Raw genomic sequence first — 19,409 nt, forward strand, 5'->3', positions numbered from 1 at the left:
TGGGCTCGCCAGAACCTGCGGACACACACGTCATCTCCACGCCGAGGAGCCTCAGGCTGCGTGTTGTGGCAACAAGCAGAGGAGGGGATGCCAGCGAACCCGATGAGGTCACTTCTGGATATCGATCCGCGCACCACCCCGGGCGATGCGTGGAGCGGGAGGGGTCCAGGACAGTCTCCGGGGGCAATTCCATAACTTCAGAATCTAAAGTAAAAATAAGTTTGTAAAGCTCCCAGAAAGCGACAACATGCTGCTGCGCATTTCAACCCCTTCTGGGGTAATAAATAATTCCCAAAACTTCATGCGTAAAAACGTTCCAAATGGGAGGTGGAGCTGGGGCAACTTTAATCAAGTCAGGGTGTAAAAGCATAAGGTGATAGTGAAAACACACCGCAGCTGTCCCAAAGGGAAGGGAAGGGGGTGGGGGGGCACCTTACTTTAAGGTGATGATGGATGAGAGCTGAAAGTGTTTTTTCTCACGTCGGTTTGAATGAGAGAATGAGATAAAGACGCGCCTGAATCTTCATATTTTTTAATGCTGAGCTGTGTGTGTTTTATTTCCCTCATGTCAGCTGCCTCCCTATCGCCCACAAAGAAGAAGAAACAGTTCAGGACACCCGAATGAAGCTGTTTTTATCAGTTTCAGGTTACGCACAGTTTCAGAAGAGGGAGGATCAAAACCTGCAGACATTCCAGGAGGGAACACAGATTAAATGTTGAGATGCGGTAAGTCTGAGCGGCTACACACACACACACACACACACACACACACACACACACACACACACACACACACACACACACACACACACACACACACACACACACACACACACACACACACACACACACACTCTTATCTCTGCTGTCAGCATTTGAACACTGTCGGTGTGAGACGCAGGTTGTTGGTGTGTGTTCAGATCAGCTGTTCGCTGCAGACACACAGTTAATGAGTGAACACACAGCTCCAGGTTTTCAGTGGATTTAAATGAACATGTTTACCTCCAACAGTCTGACAGCACAGAGAACAGGGTTCACTCCGGCCTGGACACCAGATGTCTGCAGACGGTGACGCGGGGATCCAACGCGCTTCACTCAGATTCGATGGTTTTCAGTCAAAATGCGCAAAAGTGTGCGCATCTAGGTGTCAAACAGGCAAATGGAAAGTCATGACGTCACAGCACGAAGGCCTCACGGGAGAAGTGTGTGAGTTCAAAACCCTGAAATGACTGATTAGATTAGATTAGATTAGATTAGATTAGATTACATTACATTACATTGGATTAGGTGATCCTAAACTGGGAAATTCACTTTTTTATATTAGACTGATGCCAGGAAGTGAAAAGGAATTCCGGTGATAATGAGTTTCTTCTTTAAAGCTCAGTTTCGTGTGATCATCATCTGCGTGTGGTGATGAAGGTGGACTTCATCTTCATCTTCATCTTCACGATGGAGGTGATGAATGAGGACGATCACAAGGAAAGACTGACCTCTGCTGGACGTTTAGGGTCACTGCGCGCCGACATTGTCACGCTCTGGAGCATCCATCCATCATCCATCCATCATCCATCCATCATTCATCTATCATCCATCCATCATCCATCCATCCATCCATCAATCCATCCATCCATTCATCCATCCATCCGACATCTCTTCTCCATGGATGGATGGATGGATGGATGGATGGATGGATGATGATGGCTGATAGAATTACCCTAAACTGCGTGTTTCCGGTGCTGGGCGGAAGTAGCTGAGGCTTGACTTCAGACGTTTCTATCGAGGAGCGGATTAAGCGGCTGCAGGAACAAAACTAAACCTTGATTTTAGTGATTAACACGTGATCAAAGGTGACGTCAGTCTGATTTGGAACTCTCGCGCCACTCGACACGCGCCACTCCCGGCTGATGCCGTGTGGGCGTGGCCGGTGGTGGCGCGCCTGAGTACCTGAGTCTCTGTTAAACTCCATACACTCGTGTCGGCTAGCTGCTATTAGCCGCTATTAGCTGCTGTTAGCCTCTGTTAGCCGCTATTAGCTGCTAAACAGTCACGATGCGGCCCGCGGGGGTACCGTCGGGATATGAAAGCGACTCGGACATCGATGATTGGTTCGACTGGAGTCCAGACACACGCGCCTCTGGCGGCACGGTGAGATGCTTACATGCTAGCGTTAGCCAGTGGGCTAGCTAGTTAGCTAGCTGACACGCAGCTTTATGACGTTTAACAGGAAAGTAGAAACAATAGTAATAATTAACAAAAATACTTCAGACGCCAGTGTTTCAGCTGTGGAAACAGAAGCGAGTTAAAGCCGCTCAGGCTGGCATTAGCATTAGCATTAGCACAACATTTGCATTAGCGGTTTATTGAATGACAGCCCGAACTCTACATGTCACGAGCCCTGTTGTTGTTGTTGTTGTTGTTGTTGTTGTTTTTATGGGACTAAATGTTCTACACAACTCAACAAAATAAAACAGGTGTATTTTTATGTGATTAGAAAACTGTTTCTATTCTGAAGAAACATTCTGAAAGAATGGGCGTGGCGTGACGTCATTCACCATGAAACAGGAAGTAGTCGTCACATAATCCAGGTTTAAAACCCGGTCAGATTATTTACAGTCAGGTTTTACTAATTTTATAAGTAAATAAAATGTAAAAATACATCAAAAAAATTTTCCTCCATCCTGACACGTCTCTATAAAATGATGTTGTTAACGTTGTGATGTCACAGATCCCAGATGACGTTCCACTCGATGTGACCACGTTCACACGAGCCGTGAGCGAGGGAGACGTGAGGACGGTCGAACAGCTGCTGGACGGCGGTGAGAACGTCTTCCTCCACCAGCGAACGCCCTGTCTCTGTTTTATTTGAATCCACGCCGGTCCTGATGTGATTTCTTCTGGTTGTGTGACAGGCGTTGCCGTGGAGACACCGCTCGTCCACGGAGGGACGGCCCTCATGAGAGCCGTCAGCGCTGCTAACTTCACACTGGCCAAAGTGCTGCTGGACAGAGGAGCATCTGCCAACGACAGCAAAGGTCAGTCGGGGTCCGTTTGGACTCGTGGGTGAGGGGGCTACCCCGGGGCCCGGCGCCAGGAGCACAACCAGCCGATCAATCAGTGATGAGATTAATTGTTTTATTGTTACTGGCAAAAATACCACCAACAATTATTTTTTGCTTCATAGGTATAAAAGCAAATCGAAAGGTTTTCTCTGTGAGCAGTGTAAAAAAAAAAGTTGAGGAAAATGATGAAACATTAAAAAATTATTTAGAAAAAATGCATTTTCCACACGTTTCTGGGTGTAGACCTTTAAAGCCGGTAAAAAAAAAGTCTCATAGTTAAAACAGTAACACACAGGTTTACATACAAGGGTGTGTCTTCAATTTAAAGAAGTTGATTAAAGTAGTGGTTTAAAAATACAAATACTTTTAAAATAATTCCATTTCTGTGCTACGGAAGATTTAAGGTTTCTTCTGACTGCTACAAAAAAACCCCAAACAATTCCTGGTGGGGAATCCAAAATTGTAGTTTAATGTCAGTGTGGCGAGGGTTCATGAACGTTTAAATTACCGTAAGTAACAATAGAAATAGTCTGTCGCTATATTGCGGAATTTTATTTTTTGCAGGTGGTCCTGGAACGCATTAACCACGAGGAATGAGGGGTTAATGTAATTGTAATATTTGAAATATTAGAAAAAAATCCAGTATTAGTGAGTCCCTCAAAATAAAATAATACAAATGTAAAACAGAAAATATTGAAATTAAACCTGTTTTTGATGGATATTTGTAACCGGGTTAGTTAAAAGTAACCCCACTGACCCCTCCATCACCCTCGGTTCTTTAAAAAGAAACTTTGATCCTTTGCAGGCATGGACGTCGTAGAGCCAGACGTAATCCTTACAGTCCTGTTGCATAGTGTAGAACCAACCCCCACCCCCCAAAACCCCCCAGCACCTTTCTTCAATTTCCTCACCTGCTGCAGCCAAAGAGCAGGACACCAGTCAGGCCTTCATCTGACATTACTTAATGGTGATGACGCCAAACAGGAGCCCCCACCCAGTACCCCCCCATCTAAAGCAGGAGAAATTGAATGCATCTGTTGGGTTGAGGTCAGTCTGGGTGAAACGGAAAACTGTCCCGTGTTAATGAACGTGTGGATGTCAAACGTTCTGTCTCGATGAACGAATCGTGTCTGTTTCAGGGGGACAGTTTAAAAGTTAGTGCTCTTATTTTCACAATCACAACTCTGATTGCCCCCCCCCCAAAGATAAATAGTGAGTAGTCCACATGAACTGTTATCTTGGTTGAAGCTCGTAAGTCTTTTTTCAATCTGAACTCATTCCATTGCAGTCGATATTTTGTGTTGAACAAAAAAATTGATCATTAAGGAACCAAATTGTAAGTTTTAATCCTCCTTGATGTTTCCAAAAGCCGCCTTTAGATCCGCTGCTGTCGTCATGGTGATTCATTCTCCCCTCCGTCACGTCACACTGAGTGGACCGAACCACACGGCGTCCACATCTGAACCTCCAGGCAGGTGAAGGAAGCAATTACCCATGAGGATGACGTTTGGTCACGTCCTGCTGGCGTCGGGTGATTGATAACGGTCGCCACGTCGCCATCAGAGCCTCTCAGCCAATCAGACGTCGTTTATTTACTCCAGTCGTCAGTGGAAGCGAAGCCACATGTACACAACGTAAACACACACACAGCTGCAGAGACACAGGAAGCCATATGCAGATGCAGGGGTATGTTCTCACAATACACACAGATGCATTGTGGGATACACACAGCTTGGGGACTCATTGGCGGAACGAAGCAGGAATGGAGAGCAGCGGTTCTCATCAGGAGGAGATAAGAGATAAGGGCTCCCATGAAGCCACGCTTCCTGATGCAGGATAAGCAGCGCTGCATCGCCGGGCACAGGAAGAACCACGTCTGCTCGCCATCATGAGACAGAAGCCCCGCCCACTTCAGTCGGCTCATCGGAATTATCGTTAAAAATGTCACAAACTCAAAAAGAAAAAGGCTTCCTGAAAATGTTGCTTTTTGTTTTGTGATTATATCTCATCAGGTTTCAGACATGTTTAATAAAAAGGGATAAAAGTAAAAATTGACCTTGACCTACTTTTTCAAAGTCAAGGTTGTGATCTAATTTTGAATATAACGCCTTTTGTTTCGTCTTTCTGTCTTATCCGTTTCCTTAGATATGTGCAAAAAAATGTACAAAACTTTAAACTTGACCTTGACCTTGTTTTCTCAAGGTCATCATCTCATTTCCATCCCCTGTGCTGCCTGAGTCATGTGTCTAAAACGGTTGTGAAGATATTTGGTGGACAAACGGACGAACACACCAACACTGACATTACATGATTACAAAACATGATTGTGTGTGTGTGTGTGTGTGTGTGTGTGTGTGTGTGTGTGTGTGTGTGTGTGCGCGCAGATGACATTACGGCGCTCATGGCCTGCATCAGAGCTTCTGCGGGTGAAGACAAGATCTGTCGCTGTGTGGAGCTTCTTCTCTCCAGACAAGCCGACCTCAACACGGTGAACAGGTGAAGTGCGTGCGTGTGTGTGGTTTAGCTGCCATGTGGTGGCGTTCTGCAGCCCGGCGCTCCATGCAGTGTTTTCATCTGGAATGTCCTGTTATGGCATTTACATGAGCGACAGACAGACAAACAAACACAGTTGGGTGTGTGTGTGTGTGTGGGGGGGGGGTCTGCTTTCATGCAGGAGGACATTCCACACATCACTGCTGTTTGCTGCTCCGTCCGTGTCCGTGTGGCGCTGGCGTGACCTTCACTGACCTTTAGTGTTTGTGTGAGGATAAACCTGAGAGGAGCAGGTACTAAATGAAAACCAGTTTGTTCAGCACATCTGACGTCCAGTTGAGTTCGTCTGCTGCACAATCATTGGAGAAAAGCGTGTCTGTGTTGTCTTGCGCTAGCTTTAGCGAGCTAGCTGTAGCGAGCTGCCATGGTGTCTGACTCACATCTGACATATAGAAACTTCATGGAGAGCCTGACCCAGACTTTTCTGTTCTCTAGTACTTCAATATAAAAGTGCATAAATATGAGGGGGATGTTGGCGATCCATCGGCCGTCGCGGACAGCAGGTTTTATGTTTGAATCCCGGTGAAAGAGATTCCATCTTGTGAGAAAGAATGCTGGTTCTCCAAACACGCTGACTGTTTCCATCTGCGGCGTTCTGCTGCGTCGAAGCGAGGATTCGGTCCTCAGTGGCTTCTCTGTTTAGCATCTTTAAAGCTGGCGGGGTGGCTCCACATGCAAACCCCTCCGTCCTGGGGGGTTTAAGGCGGTGAGACGCGGCAGCAAACCGTGTGAAGCGTGTGAAGGTTCAGACTGTCACGTCGGAGCGTCGAACCCATGATGAACACTAGCTGCTGGTCCCGTCGTCCACGTGAACACGCTTCATGTGTCGTTTCGTCATGCCGCAGGATGTGGGGTCGCTGCCTGAAACGTGGGCGTGGTGTTGAGCTGTGTTCTGGTGTGATCACTGCTGGGGGGTTGACACCAGGTACCTTCGTTTGATGGCAGGTCGTTTGTAGCTTCCTTCACTGGTGAGAGGAGCGTCTCTGGACACACAAACACTGGGTTTTTCCGGTGGTGGGGGCATCCCTGTCCTCGGACACACACTGTCTGGTACAGATTGGCTTTGTGTAGCCCTCAGTCAGATGGGGGGGGTGTTTGCTCTGTTGCTGTCACACATTTTTGGAAGTCATTTTTCTTACTGTCCTGACACCTGGAAGGATTTGTGTTGGATAAATCTGACAGTCTGAAGGACACGTGTGTGTGTGTGTGTGTGTGTGTGTGTGTGTGTGTGTGTGTGTGTGTGTGTGTGTGTGTGTGTGTGTGTGTGTGTGTGTGTGTGTGTGTGTGTGTCATGGGAAAACCCAGTAAATGACAACGTGAGAGCAGAAATGAGCGACACTATCTGTTGCATTGATAAGTAAAGATGTGATCGTGTGTGTGTGTGTGTGTGTGTGTGTGTGTGTCTCTGTCCATAAGTGCTTTGAGAATTTATTTTCCTCCACAAAAAGTCACGTGTGAACATCTTCAACCTGATCAAATCAAAATGTGTGTGAAAACATCTCTTGGTGGGAATCTGTTTTTCTTTTTGGACTCAGTTTGGAGTGAAACCTCACACACACACACACACACACACACACACACACCTGGTTTCCAGTAAAAGGCCCTCGGACGTTCCCACGCCTGGTGATGGACGTATTTTTCACGCCTGTGAGTTTTGAGTCAGAGGAGATAAGAGAGGGTTCAGAGGTAATATACGACCTCGCTCTGATGAGACACCACAGACGGCCCTCAGGTGTGTGTGTGGTGACAGGAAGTCCTGTCCATAGGCGTCAGAGGGCGTCACCCTACAATTATTATCCCTGGTGGTGGTTTGCAAGGATTTATTACTGCCTCCCCACCCCCATTGAAGCTCTTTTTTTTTTAGAAAATTTTCAAAAACACAAGATTTGGTCATTTCAATTTTTTTTTTTAAAATTATTTTATTATTATTATTTTATTATTGTTGTGTCATTTTTATTGTTATTATTTTATTGTTATTATTTATTTCTATCCATAGAAGGCTGGAGCTTTTCCTCCGTGACTAGTTGTATTATAAGATGTTTGCTGCCCCCTGGTGGACTGTCACTGTCACTGCAGTTCAGGTTATTTTAAAGAGATTTAACCCATTCTTTCCTGTTAATCTTTCTCAGCCCTTCTTTGTCTTTTCTCAGGACTTTGCTCTCCGTTCCTGCATCTCATCAGTTCTTTAGTTTCTTCTGATTCCCGTCTTGTCTTCCGTGTTCCTTCCATCCATTCTGTTCTTTCTGTCTCGTGTGTTTTCCAGCTTTCAAATGACGGCCCTGATGCTGGCAGCCATGAACGGTTACTGTAAAGTCATCGACCTGCTGGTGTTCCACGGAGCGGAAATTGATACCCAGGGTGCAAATGGGTGCACGGTGAGTTTTTTTCATCCAAAACCACCAAGAACTATACTGGTCACATGACCTTTTGAATGCTTGTCTTTGTGTTGATTGGTCGTACACCTGCTTGCTGTCAGGCTTTGTCGCTGGCGGTGCAGTTTGGTCACGAGGAGGCGGTTCTCAAGCTGCTCCATCTGGGGGCCGACAAAACCATCAAGACCAAGAACGGCCAGAGCCTGTTGGACCTGGCAGCCATGTCTCAACACACACAGGTGTGTGTGAGTCTCCGCTGACGCCCCCCTGGACTCATGTTAACGTGGGGCTCGTTGGTTTCTATTCTCCCCTCATCACCCGTTTGTCTGTGAACAGCTAGAGAGGATCCTGGACTCATCAGCCCCCGTGTCTGCTGCCCCCCCCGTGGAGCAGAACCCTCCTCAGGTCTCTGAGAGCAGCTGTGTCACGTGAGTTTGTCCTGGTTATGGTTCCTTTACCACCTACTGGTGCATCATGGGACATCTGACCTGACCTGACAGCTAGGCCTCCTCAGTTTCATCACAGACTCGTCTTCAGTGATAGATAGAATTATTGTTGCCCCCCCACCCCTCCATGTTCCTGCTGTCTGACCGTCGTGTGTCGCCCCCCGGTGGGCGTTCGGTGAAGCAGCGCCTGCTGGTCAGGCGTGTTGGACGTTTGTTCATCCAGACATAAACAATAATAATCCTCTTGATTGATGGTGTGGTCTGTTCAGGCGGGGCGCTTATCGCCCCCCCCACCAGAAACAGTTCAGATCTTCTCCTGTCAGATACAAAGACTTGAAAAACAAATAAAGCTGCTGGTGTGAGGAGACCCTCATTCCTGGACCTGAACCTGAACCTCAGGCCAGCGTTTGGGTTCCACCACACCAACCCTGAAGAAGAACAATCTGATTTAATCTGTAATCTTAATTTCACTAATGTGCACCGTTCACTTGTGTTACTGCTGATGTGGAATGATCAGTGTCGGTCACATGACCTCTGCCCTCCACAGAGGTCGTGTGTGTGATGACCTCTGGCTGCTGCTGCACGGCCTCCAGCTGGGACACCTGGTGGACGTCGTGAAGGTGCGTCCAGGTTTCACTCACACACACACACAACGTGTGTGTCGTCTGTTCTGTGTCGTCATGGAAACACTAGCTTCATCCTACTTGTAGAACTACAAAAATAGAATACTCATTCTTTATTGGTTACTGTCAATGCAGGGCGGGGCCTCCTGCAGGCACACCTGTGCAGGTGCTCAGATTCAGTAAATGCTGACTCATGTTTCTGTTTGTACCGTTTCTCACACACCTACACACACACACACCCACTCACACACACACAGGAAAATGGCATCACCTGGAGCATCCTGTTGACCATGGAGGAGGAGGACCTGCAGAAGGTATGGTTTTGTTGTGTCTGGATCATCCAGAGTCGATTCCATTCCAGTGTTTTTTTTTAACATGAAACATACTTTTATTGTGAAAATTCACCTGTGGTTCAGTAAAGTCACATGACTGGTTTGTTTCCCAGCTGGGCGTCGCTGACGCCGCCGAGCGACGCCAGCTGCTGGCCGCCGTGCAGCTGATGCGTCCCAACAAAGTGGACCTGGACACGATTGCTGAGCTGGTTCCTGCAGACAGCGGGTAAGACACACAGCAGCTCTCCTCCAGGAGACCCCCCAGCTTCAGGAGACCCCCCAGCTTCCCTCTCTAGACAGCATCATGAGATTAGGATTATTTCATCCCATGAAGCGGTGATGTAATGTCAGTGTTCGTCCGTTCGTCCACCAAATATCTTCACAACCGTTTCAGATAGAAAGATGAAACAAAAAGCACATGACTCAGGCAGCAAAGGGGATGAAGGTGAGATGATGACCTTGACCTTGACAAAACTAGATCAAGGTCAAATTTAAACTTTTGTAAAAAAATTTGCAGATATCTCAGGAATCGGATAAAACAGAAAGACGGAACAAAAGGCGTTGAATTCAGGGAGGAAAGGGGATGAAAATTAGATCACAACCTTGACCTTGAAAAACTAGGTCAAGGTCAAATTTTTACTTTTATAACTTTGTAGGTACACATCTCTGAAGCCAGAGGCACAGACGTGATGATGTCACAGGATGTCGTCTCTGACCTCCTTGTTAGTAATCTGATTACAAGCTCTTCTCTACATCTTTCCTGCTATCCAAGCGGGACAGAAATCACTGTGGGGGGGTGTTGAACAGAGAGGAGCCTCAAACACTCGTCAGCCACACCCCTCCCCCACGCCCAGCCCTCCTCCACCCCCCCAGGGATACTCCTCTCCTGGAAGTTGTCCATCAGTCTCATGAACATCTCGGGGGTCCACCCCCCCACCTCTGGGCCCCCGTCCTGATCCAGGTCCTAATGCTTTAAGCGGAGCTGTAATGATTTGTAAGGTGAGAGGCGATGGGGGGGGTCGTCCGAGCGGTGGGGGGCCAAACGGAGCCGTCGCTCTGCACCCCCGTCACCTCATGAATCCTCAGCAGTGGGGGGCTGCAGGCTCCTCCTGCCCCACCCACCGGATGGGGGGAGCGGACCTCATGGAGAGCTGCTCCTGGACCGGGGGGTGGGGGTGGGGGGTCTGCTCAGGTGTGTCCCACACAGGAGCGTTCTCCATCGGATCTCCACGTCGGGTTCTTTCCCAGCGCTCCACTGGCTCGCACCATCAGTCTGCCCCCCCCCCCCCCCCCCAGATAAACTAACAGCTGGAGGAGGGAGGCGGGGGGCCCCCCCGGGCCCCTGACAGTGTTTACGCTCCTCTGACAGAGTGTGAGGAGGACGGGACGGGGCTGCTCAGACGAGAACACTGAGATAAGAGCATCAGGACCGTCAGGACAGGTTCACGTCAGCCCATCGGTCACATGGGGGGTCACGGGTGGGGGTGGGGGTGGGGGTGGGGCTCAGCCACCTGCTCACGTCTCTCTGGAGGGGTAAGGTTAGAACCAAGTGTGGTGCAGCCGGGTTTGGGTTAGGGTCCGTCTGTCTGCACATCTGACCATCTGAAGGAGTGTGTGTGATAGGTGTGTGTGTGTGATAGGTGTGTGTGTGTGTGTGTGATAGGTGTGTGTGTGTGATAGGTGTGTGTGTGTGTGTGTGTGTGTGATAGGTGTGTGTGTGTGTGTGATAGGTGTGTGTGTGTGATAGGTGTGTGTGTGTGTGTGTGTGTGTGATAGGTGTGTGTGTGTGATAGGTGTGTGTGTGTGTGTGTGTGATAGGTGTGTGTTTGTGATAGGTGTGTGATAGGTGTGTGTTTGTGATAGGTGTGTGTGTGTGACCTTACAGGACTGAGGAGCTGCTGACCTTCCTGGTGGGGGTGAAGGAACAGTGCTGCTCCCTGTCAGAGATGCTTCAGGAAGTAATCAGACGCTTCCCCACCAGATCCTCTCAGGTACAGGTGTCTAATCCTCTAATCTAATCTAGACCTGCTGTGGTTCCTCTGGTCCTCTAATCTAATCTAGACCTGCTGTGGTTCCTCTGGTCCTCTAATCTAATCTAGACCTGCTGTGGTTCCTCTGGTCCTCTAATCTAATCTAAACCTGCTGTGGTTCCTCTGGTCCTCCTCCAGCTGGTCTTCTCACTGGATCCTCAGAAGAGGGCCCAGGCGGCCTGCAGCCAGCTGGTGGTCCAGACCAGAGACCTGCAGAAGGACGTCATCTGTCTGCACAACCTGATCGTCCAGGTCTGTTGATCACTGATCGATAGGCGATCAATAAAATAGAACTGATGTTACAATCGTAATTAATTTAAAAAATGTGATTAAAAATTGATAGATTGATAGATATATGTCACACACACATCATCACCATCATCACCATCATCACCATCATCACCATCACCATCATCATCATCACCATCACCATCATCATCATCATTACCATCACCATCATCATCACCATCATCACCATCACCGTCATCACCATCATCATCACCACCATCATCACCATCACCATCACCATCACCACCATCACCATCATCATCACCATCACCATCATCACCATCACCATCATCACCATCATCATCATCATCATCACCACCATCATCACCATCATCATCATCACCATCACCATCACCGTCATCACCATCATCATCACCACCATCATCACCATCACCATCATCATCATCACCACCATCATCACCATCATCATCACCACCATCATCATCACCACCATCATCATCATCACCATCATCATCACCACCATCATCACCATCATCATCATCATCACCATCATCATCATCATCACCACCATCATCACCATCACCATCATCACCATCATCATCATCATCATCACCATCATCATCATCATCATCACCATCATCACCATCATCACCATCATCATCACCATCATCACCATCATCATCACCATCACCATCATCACCATCATCATCACCATCACCACCATCATCATCATCACCATCATCACCATCACCACCACCATCATCACCACCATCATCATCACCATCATCATCACCATCATCATCACCATCACCATCATCATCACCACCATCACCATCATCATCATCATCACCATCATCACCATCACCATCACCACCATCATCACCATCATCATCATCATCATCACCATCATCATCACCATCACCACCATCATCATCATCACCATCATCACCATCATCATCACCACCATCACCACCATCATCATCACCATCACCATCACCACCATCATCACCATCATCATCATCGTCACCATCATCACCATCACCACCATCATCATCATCACCATCACCATCACCACCACCATCATCACCATCATCATCACCATCATCACCATCATCATCACCATCATCACCATCATCATCATCATCACCATCATCATCACCACCATCATCATCACCACCATCATCATCACCATCATCATCTTGTGTGTGTCAGTCTGTGAAGCTTCAGATCATGTGACCCACCAGGGGGCGCTACAGTCTCAACCTCTCCTCTGTCCCCTCCCTCAGACGAACACAGCTGATGACTGCCCCCACCCTCCTGCACCAGGTTCCCATGGCGACCGGTGGCCTCGGGTCCTGACTGGGGTGGCAGTGGGCATCGTCGGAGCCCTGATCCTGTGGAGAGCGACCGCGCCCACCCCCACCTGCTCGTGACTGGTTCACTGTTCACAGGGGGTCAACGCCTGATTGGCTGTTCTGTTTGTTACCTCCTCTGACCCCGCCTCCAGCTCCGCCCTTTTTTCAGTTCATTTTCAACTTTTAAAAGAAGAAACTTTGTTGGGATTTGGGATTAAAGCGTCAGGAGGTTGTTTTGATGTTTGGGGGCGTCCTGTGGGGGCGGGACACGAACCTGATGGACGACCCCCCAGGACGGAGCTGAGGAGTCAGAGCCCTCAGTTTTAATGCTTGTTTTATGTTCTGATCCGTTCAGCCTGTAAATAAACAGTCGTTCATACGTTTGTCTGTCTGTGACCTGAACCACCTGCTGATCCAACGTCACCATGGAAACGCTCACAGCTGAAGCTGGACTCTGAGTGACGCCTGTTCTTCCTGGGTTTGACCTCTGACCCACTGATCCGGAACCGGCCCACGGGTTTGTTCCACACGGATCACGGAGGGAAATCCGGTTTGCCGGTGGAGGGGGGGTCTGAGAAGAGAACCTAGAACCATCCTGAACGACACGCATCGGCGGGTGGGTGGGGGTAGGGGGGGGGGTCACGGGGTCTCCTGTTATGTGGGCGCGTCGCTGCAGGTTCATCCCGTCCAATAAAACCCGCCGGTGCTCGTGACCGCGCACCCCCCACCCCCCACCCCCCCGTTCACGGACACATCCGAGGCTCCCGCCCAGAGTCCGTTGCGTCCCGGAACCGGACGGGTCCGGGCTCGTGCGTCTACCGGGAGATCGGACCCGTTTTTAAAGCCTCATCGCCGGTTTATCCGTTCCCCCACTGGGGGGGGGGCGATGCTCCGTCCGGACCCGTGAAGGACCCCCGTGAAGGAGCCACGGGGGCAGAAGATGAGCTTCTATCTGCCCGCGGCGCTCTGCTGCCTGCTGGCCGGCGCGGGCGCGTCCTGGTGGTGAGTCCCGATCCGCGTTCACGTGTCACCCGCGCGCAAAACGCGTTTAATCCACGAACTGCGTGAAAACTCGTCCGTGACCGTTTCCCCCTCCGTCCCATCCCGCCTGTTTTCCTGGTCCAGCGCGCCTGGTTGCCCTGGAAACCGTGATGTAAACGGTTCAGCTTCCCCGGGATCACTCCCGGTCTGAATGTTTCCGGGACCGTTCCGTTTCTCTTTCATCTCACTTCCGTCAATTTCTGGACGGGCTGCGTTCCAAACTGTTACCGGTCGCGTCCCGGCGCTGTGGTTGAACCCTCACCGGGGTCTCTCCGGACCGACACCTGCCTCCTCCCTGACGCGCCTCCTCTTCCCGCGCAGGTCCGCGGGCCCCCCCGTGATGTGTGACAACGTCCCGGGTCTGGTCACCCGGCAGCGCCAGCTGTGCCGGCGGCACCCGGACGCCATGCGGGCCCTCGGAACCGGGATCCGGGACTGGATCTCAGAGTGCCAGCACCAGTTCCGGCACCACCGCTGGAACTGCACCACCGCGGCCCGGGACCAGAACCCGTTCGGGCGGCTCCTGCTGCGCAGTGAGTGGACCCGACCCGATACCACGTCACCAGATACAACCTACTCTGATAGAACCCATGACGTCAGACGTCAGGTTCATGACCCCTGACGGAATAGGGTTTATTCCTCTTCTTGTTCTGGAAGGAAAACGATTGACCTCGACTTCGGATTCCAGATAGATGGGTCACACCAGAACCACATCAGAACCACATCAGAACCACATCAGAACCACATCAGAACCACATCAGAACCACATCAGAACCACATCAGAACCAAACCAAACTAACTGGTCGGGAAAAAAATGATTTTAAGCCAACCGATCAGTTTTTTTTAGACCAACCAACAAAAAATTTGTGATAAAAATAATTTTTTGACTGACTTGCTGTCTAAAAAAGATGTTTTTAGACTGACTGACTGGTTGAAAATTTTTTTTGACTGACCAGTTTAACTGAACAAACAAAAAAAATTTCCAATCGACCAATCAAATAAAATTTTTTTGGCTATCCAACATAAAAAAAATATTTCAACTGACCAAAGAAAAAAATATTTTGACCAACCCCCAAAACATCTTCTTTGACCGACTGACCAACAAAAATGTTTTTGACTGACTGGAAAAAAAATTTTCAACCGACCAAAAAATTTTTGTATTTCAACCAACCAAAAAAACAATTCTTCCAACTGACTGACTGAAAAAATTTTTTTTGAATGATCAACTTAAAATAAAATTTCCAACTGACCAGTCAAGGAAAATTTTTTTTTGGAGCAACCATTTCAACTGAGCAAAAAAAATTTCTTCCAACCAACCGACCGATGAAAACATTTTTTTGACCGACCAAATGAAAATATTTATTCCAACCGACCAAAACAATGTTTTATTACGACCCACCAAAATAAATTTCTTCCGACCAACAGACCATAAAAAATTTTTTGTTTAGACTGACCAAGAAAAATTCTGACTGACTGTAAAAAAATTGTTTTGACTGACCAAGATAAAAAAAAAAATTTCAACCGACCAATCAAATAAATATTTTTTTGACTGACCGACCACAAAATGTATTTCAAAGGACCAAAAAAAAAATCTTCCGACTGACAACTGGAAAAAATTTTTGTTTAGACTGACTGATCAAAAAAATTAAATTAAAACGACCAAACAAAATGTATTTCAACCGACCAAAAGAAATGCTTCCGACCAACCGACTGGAAAAAAAAATTTTTTTTGACCAACCGATTGAAACATTTTTTTCCAACAGACCAATCAAAAAAAATATTGTTGACTGACCAACCCAAATTTTTTTTTTATTTAAACCAACCAAAAAAGAAATTCTTCTTTGAATGATCAACTGGAAAAACTATTTTTTATGACCAGCAGAAAAAAAAATCTTTTTCAACCGACCGAAAATATTTATTTTAACTGAAATTTTTTTTTATTTCAACCAACTAAAAAATAATTCTTCTAACCAACCAACCAAAAAATTTTTTTTGATATTGACCAACCTCAAAAAATTTTTCCAAACAACCAAATAAAAAAAATTTTTTTTGACCGACACAAGAAATAAATTCGTTCAACCGACCGATTGACGAAAAACGTTTTTAGAACGACTGAAAAAAAATTTTTTTTTCAACCCACCAAATAAAACTCTTCTAACCAAATGTCGTAAAAAAACTTTTTTAGACCGACCAAGCTGAAACGATTTTTTTCCAACTGACGTTTAAAAATTGTTTTTTGACTGACCGACTGAAAAAATTTGTTTCAACCAACCAAAAACAAAATTATTTCAACCGACCGTAAAAAATTTACGGTCAGTCGACAAATTGTTTTCATACTGACTGCACACTTTTTCTTTCCTAGACCATCAGGTCAAAACAAATCTTTTTTTTGTTGACCGGTCAGCCAAACATATTGTATTTTAGTCAGACCAGGGGTTCAAAACTCCTAGATATACTTTTTCTTTCTTAGACCAGCGAGTCAAGAAAGTTTTTTCGTTGACTGGTGGGTCAAGAATTTTTTTGAGACTTCTTCTTCTTTTCCTTTCGGCTTTTCCCTTCAGGGGTCGCCACAGCGAATCAATTTCCTCCATCTAGCCCTGTCCTTTGAATCCTCTTCACTCACACCAACTATCTTCATGTCTTCCCTCATTACATCCATAAACCTCCTCTTTGGTCTTCCTCTAGGCCTCCTGCCTGGCAGTTCAGAACTCAGCATCTTTCTACCAATATATTCACTATCTCTCCTCTGGACATGTCCAAACCATCTCAGTCTGGCCTCTCTGACTTTATCTCCAGAACCTCTAACATGTGCTGTCCCTCTGATGTACTCATTCCTGATCCTATCCATCCTGGTCACTCCCAGAGAGAACCTCAGCATCTTCATCTCTGCTACCTCCAGCTCTGTCTCCTGTCTTTTCTTCAGGGACACTGTCTCTAGACCAAACAACATCTCTGGTCTCACCACAGTTTTGTACACCTTTCCTTTCATTTTAGCTGAAACTCTTCTATCACACATCACACCTGACACTTTCCTCCACCCGTTCCATCCTGCCTGGACACGCTTCTTCACCTCTTTTCCAGACTCTCCATTGCTCTGGACTGTTGACCCTAAGTACTTCAAATCCTCCCCCTTCTTGATCTCTTCTCCCTGTAGCCTCACTCTTCCACTTGGGTCCCTCTCATTCACACACATGTACTCTGTCTTACTGCGGCTAACCTTCATTCCTCTCCTTTCCAGGACAAACCTCCACTTCTCTAGCTTCTCCTCCACCTGTTCCCTGCTCTCACTGCAGATCACAATGTCATCTGCAAACATCATAGTCCATGGAGATTCCTGTCTAACCTCGTCTGTCAGCCTGTCCATCACCATAGCAACAAGAAGGGGCTCAGAGCTGATCCCTGATGCAGTCCCACCTCCACCTTGAACTCCTCTGTCACACCTACACACACCTCACCACTGTCTTACAGTCCTCATACGTGTCCTGCACCGCTCTAACATACTTCTCTGCCACTCCAGACTTCCTCATACAATACCACAGTTCCTCTCTGGGCACCCTGTCATCAGCTTTCTCCAGATCTACAAAAACACAATGCAGCTCCCTCTGGCCTTCTCTGTACTTCTCTATCAACATCCTCAAAGCAAATACTGCATCTGTAGTACTCTGTTTTGGCATGAAACCATACTGCTGCTCACAAATGTTCACTTCTGCCCTTAGTCTAGCTTCCACTACTCTCTCCCATAACTTCATTGTATGGCTCATCAGCTTTATTCCTCTGTAGTTGCCACAACTCTGCACATCTCCCTTGTTCTTAAAAATGGGCACCAGCACACTTCTCCTCCATTCCTCAGGCATCTTCTCACTATCTAAGATCCTGTTGAACAACCCAATCAGAAACTCTACTGCCACCTCTCCTAGACACTTCCATACCTCTACAGGTATATCATCAGGACCGACTGCCTTTCCACTCTTCATCCTCTTCAATGCCCTCCTCACTTCATCCTGACTAATCTTTTCTACATCCTGGTCCACAACAGTCACCTCTTCTAGTCTTTGTTCTCTCTCATTTTCCACGTTCATCAACTCTTCAAAGTACTCTTTCCATCTTCCCATCACACTACTGGCACCTGTCAATAGACTTCCATCCCTATCCTTAATCACCCTAACCTGCTGCATGTCCTTCCCATCTCTGTCTCTCTGTCTTGCCAACCTGTATAGATCAGTCTCTCCCTCCTTACTGTCCAACCTAGCATACAAGTCATCATAAGCTTCTTGTTTGGCCTTTGCTACCTCTACCTTCACCTTACGCTGCATCTCCCTGTACTCCTGTCTACTCTCCTCAGTCCTCTGTGTCCCACTTCTTCTTAGCTAACCTCTTTCTCTGTATACACTCCTGTACCTCCTCATTCCACCACCAAGTCTCCTTATCTACCTTCCTTCCAGAGGACACACCAAGTACTCTCCTACCTGTCTCCCTGATCACATTAGCTGTAGTTGTCCAGTCATCTGGAAGCACCTCCTGACCACCCAGAGCCTGTCTTAACTCCCTCCTAAAAGTCATGCAACACTCTTCCTTTTTCAGCTTCCACCATTTTGTCTTCTGCTCTGCCTTTGCCCTCTTGATCTTCCTCACCACCAGAGTCATCCTACACACCACCATCCTATGCTGTTTGGCTACACTCTCACCTACCACTACTTTACAGTCACTGATCTCCTTCAGGTTACACCGTCTACACCAGATGTAGTCTACCTGTGTGCTCCTACCACCACTCTTATAGGTCACTCTATGTTCCTGCCTCTTCTGGAAGAAAGTATTCACTACAGCCATTTCCATCCTTTTTGCAAAGTCAACTACCATCTGTCCTTCTGCGTTCCTCTCCTGGATACCAAACCTGCCCATCACATCCTCATCACCTCTGTTTCCTGCACCAACATGTCCATTGAAGTCTGCTCCAATGACAACTCTCTCACTTCTAGGCAAGCTCTGCATCACTTCGTCAAAGTCCGACCAGAATTTCTCCTTCTCCTCCAGCTCACATCCTACCTGTGGAGCATACCCACTAACAACATTGAACATCACACCTTCTATTTCTAGCTTCAGACTCATCACTCTATCCGACACTCTTTTTACCTCCAGGACATTCCTAACAAACTCCTCCTTCAAGATAACTCCTACTCCATTTCTCTTCCCATCTATACCATGATAGAACAACTTGAACCCTGCTCCTAAACTTCTAGCCTTGCTACCTTTCCACCTGGTCTCCTGGACACACAGTATGTCTACCTTCCTCCTCTGCATCATGTCAACCAACTCTCTACCTTTTCCTGTCATAGTTCCAACATTCAACCT

The 19,409-nt window shown here is 47.5% G+C and overlaps 2 protein-coding genes across 2 annotated transcripts in view; both read left to right on the top strand.

Moving 5' to 3' along the window:
- The first annotated feature begins 6 nt into the window (after positions 1–6).
- Positions 7–13,237, top strand: asz1 (ankyrin repeat, SAM and basic leucine zipper domain containing 1). The gene is made up of 15 exons (XM_068313255.1): positions 7–209; positions 573–726; positions 1,012–1,204; positions 2,726–2,816; positions 2,910–3,032; positions 5,444–5,555; positions 7,876–7,987; positions 8,089–8,223; positions 8,321–8,412; positions 8,978–9,050; positions 9,311–9,367; positions 9,499–9,611; positions 11,271–11,376; positions 11,554–11,667; positions 12,951–13,237. Exons 3-15 carry the CDS (start codon positions 1,160–1,162, stop codon positions 13,095–13,097), a joined length of 1,320 nt encoding a protein of 439 aa, XP_068169356.1. The 5' UTR covers positions 7–209; positions 573–726; positions 1,012–1,159; the 3' UTR covers positions 13,098–13,237.
- Positions 13,238–14,394: 1,157 nt separating this feature from the next.
- wnt2 (wingless-type MMTV integration site family member 2) overlaps positions 14,395–19,409 on the top strand; it is a 34,351-nt gene continuing 29,336 nt past the window's right edge. Inside the window, exon 1 of the mRNA XM_068313254.1 lies at positions 14,395–14,593. Coding sequence (XP_068169355.1) covers positions 14,401–14,593 — 193 coding nt within the window. The 5' untranslated portion in view covers positions 14,395–14,400. The remainder of the gene's footprint in view (positions 14,594–19,409) is intronic.

This window comes from Antennarius striatus, chromosome 4 (genome assembly GCF_040054535.1).
Source record: "Antennarius striatus isolate MH-2024 chromosome 4, ASM4005453v1, whole genome shotgun sequence".
Classification (NCBI taxonomy): domain Eukaryota; kingdom Metazoa; phylum Chordata; class Actinopteri; order Lophiiformes; family Antennariidae; genus Antennarius; species Antennarius striatus.

Bases quoted from the DNA above. Each gene is read 5' to 3' on its own strand.
- asz1 (XM_068313255.1), top strand. From the start codon at position 1,160: ATGGAAAGTCATGACGTCACAGCACGAAGGCCTCACGGGAGAAGT. The intron at 9,368-9,498 runs GTATGGTTTTGT...TTTGTTTCCCAG, and splicing joins AGGAGGAGGACCTGCAGAAG to CTGGGCGTCGCTGACGCCGC. The intron at 11,377-11,553 runs GTACAGGTGTCT...GTCCTCCTCCAG, and splicing joins TCCCCACCAGATCCTCTCAG to CTGGTCTTCTCACTGGATCC.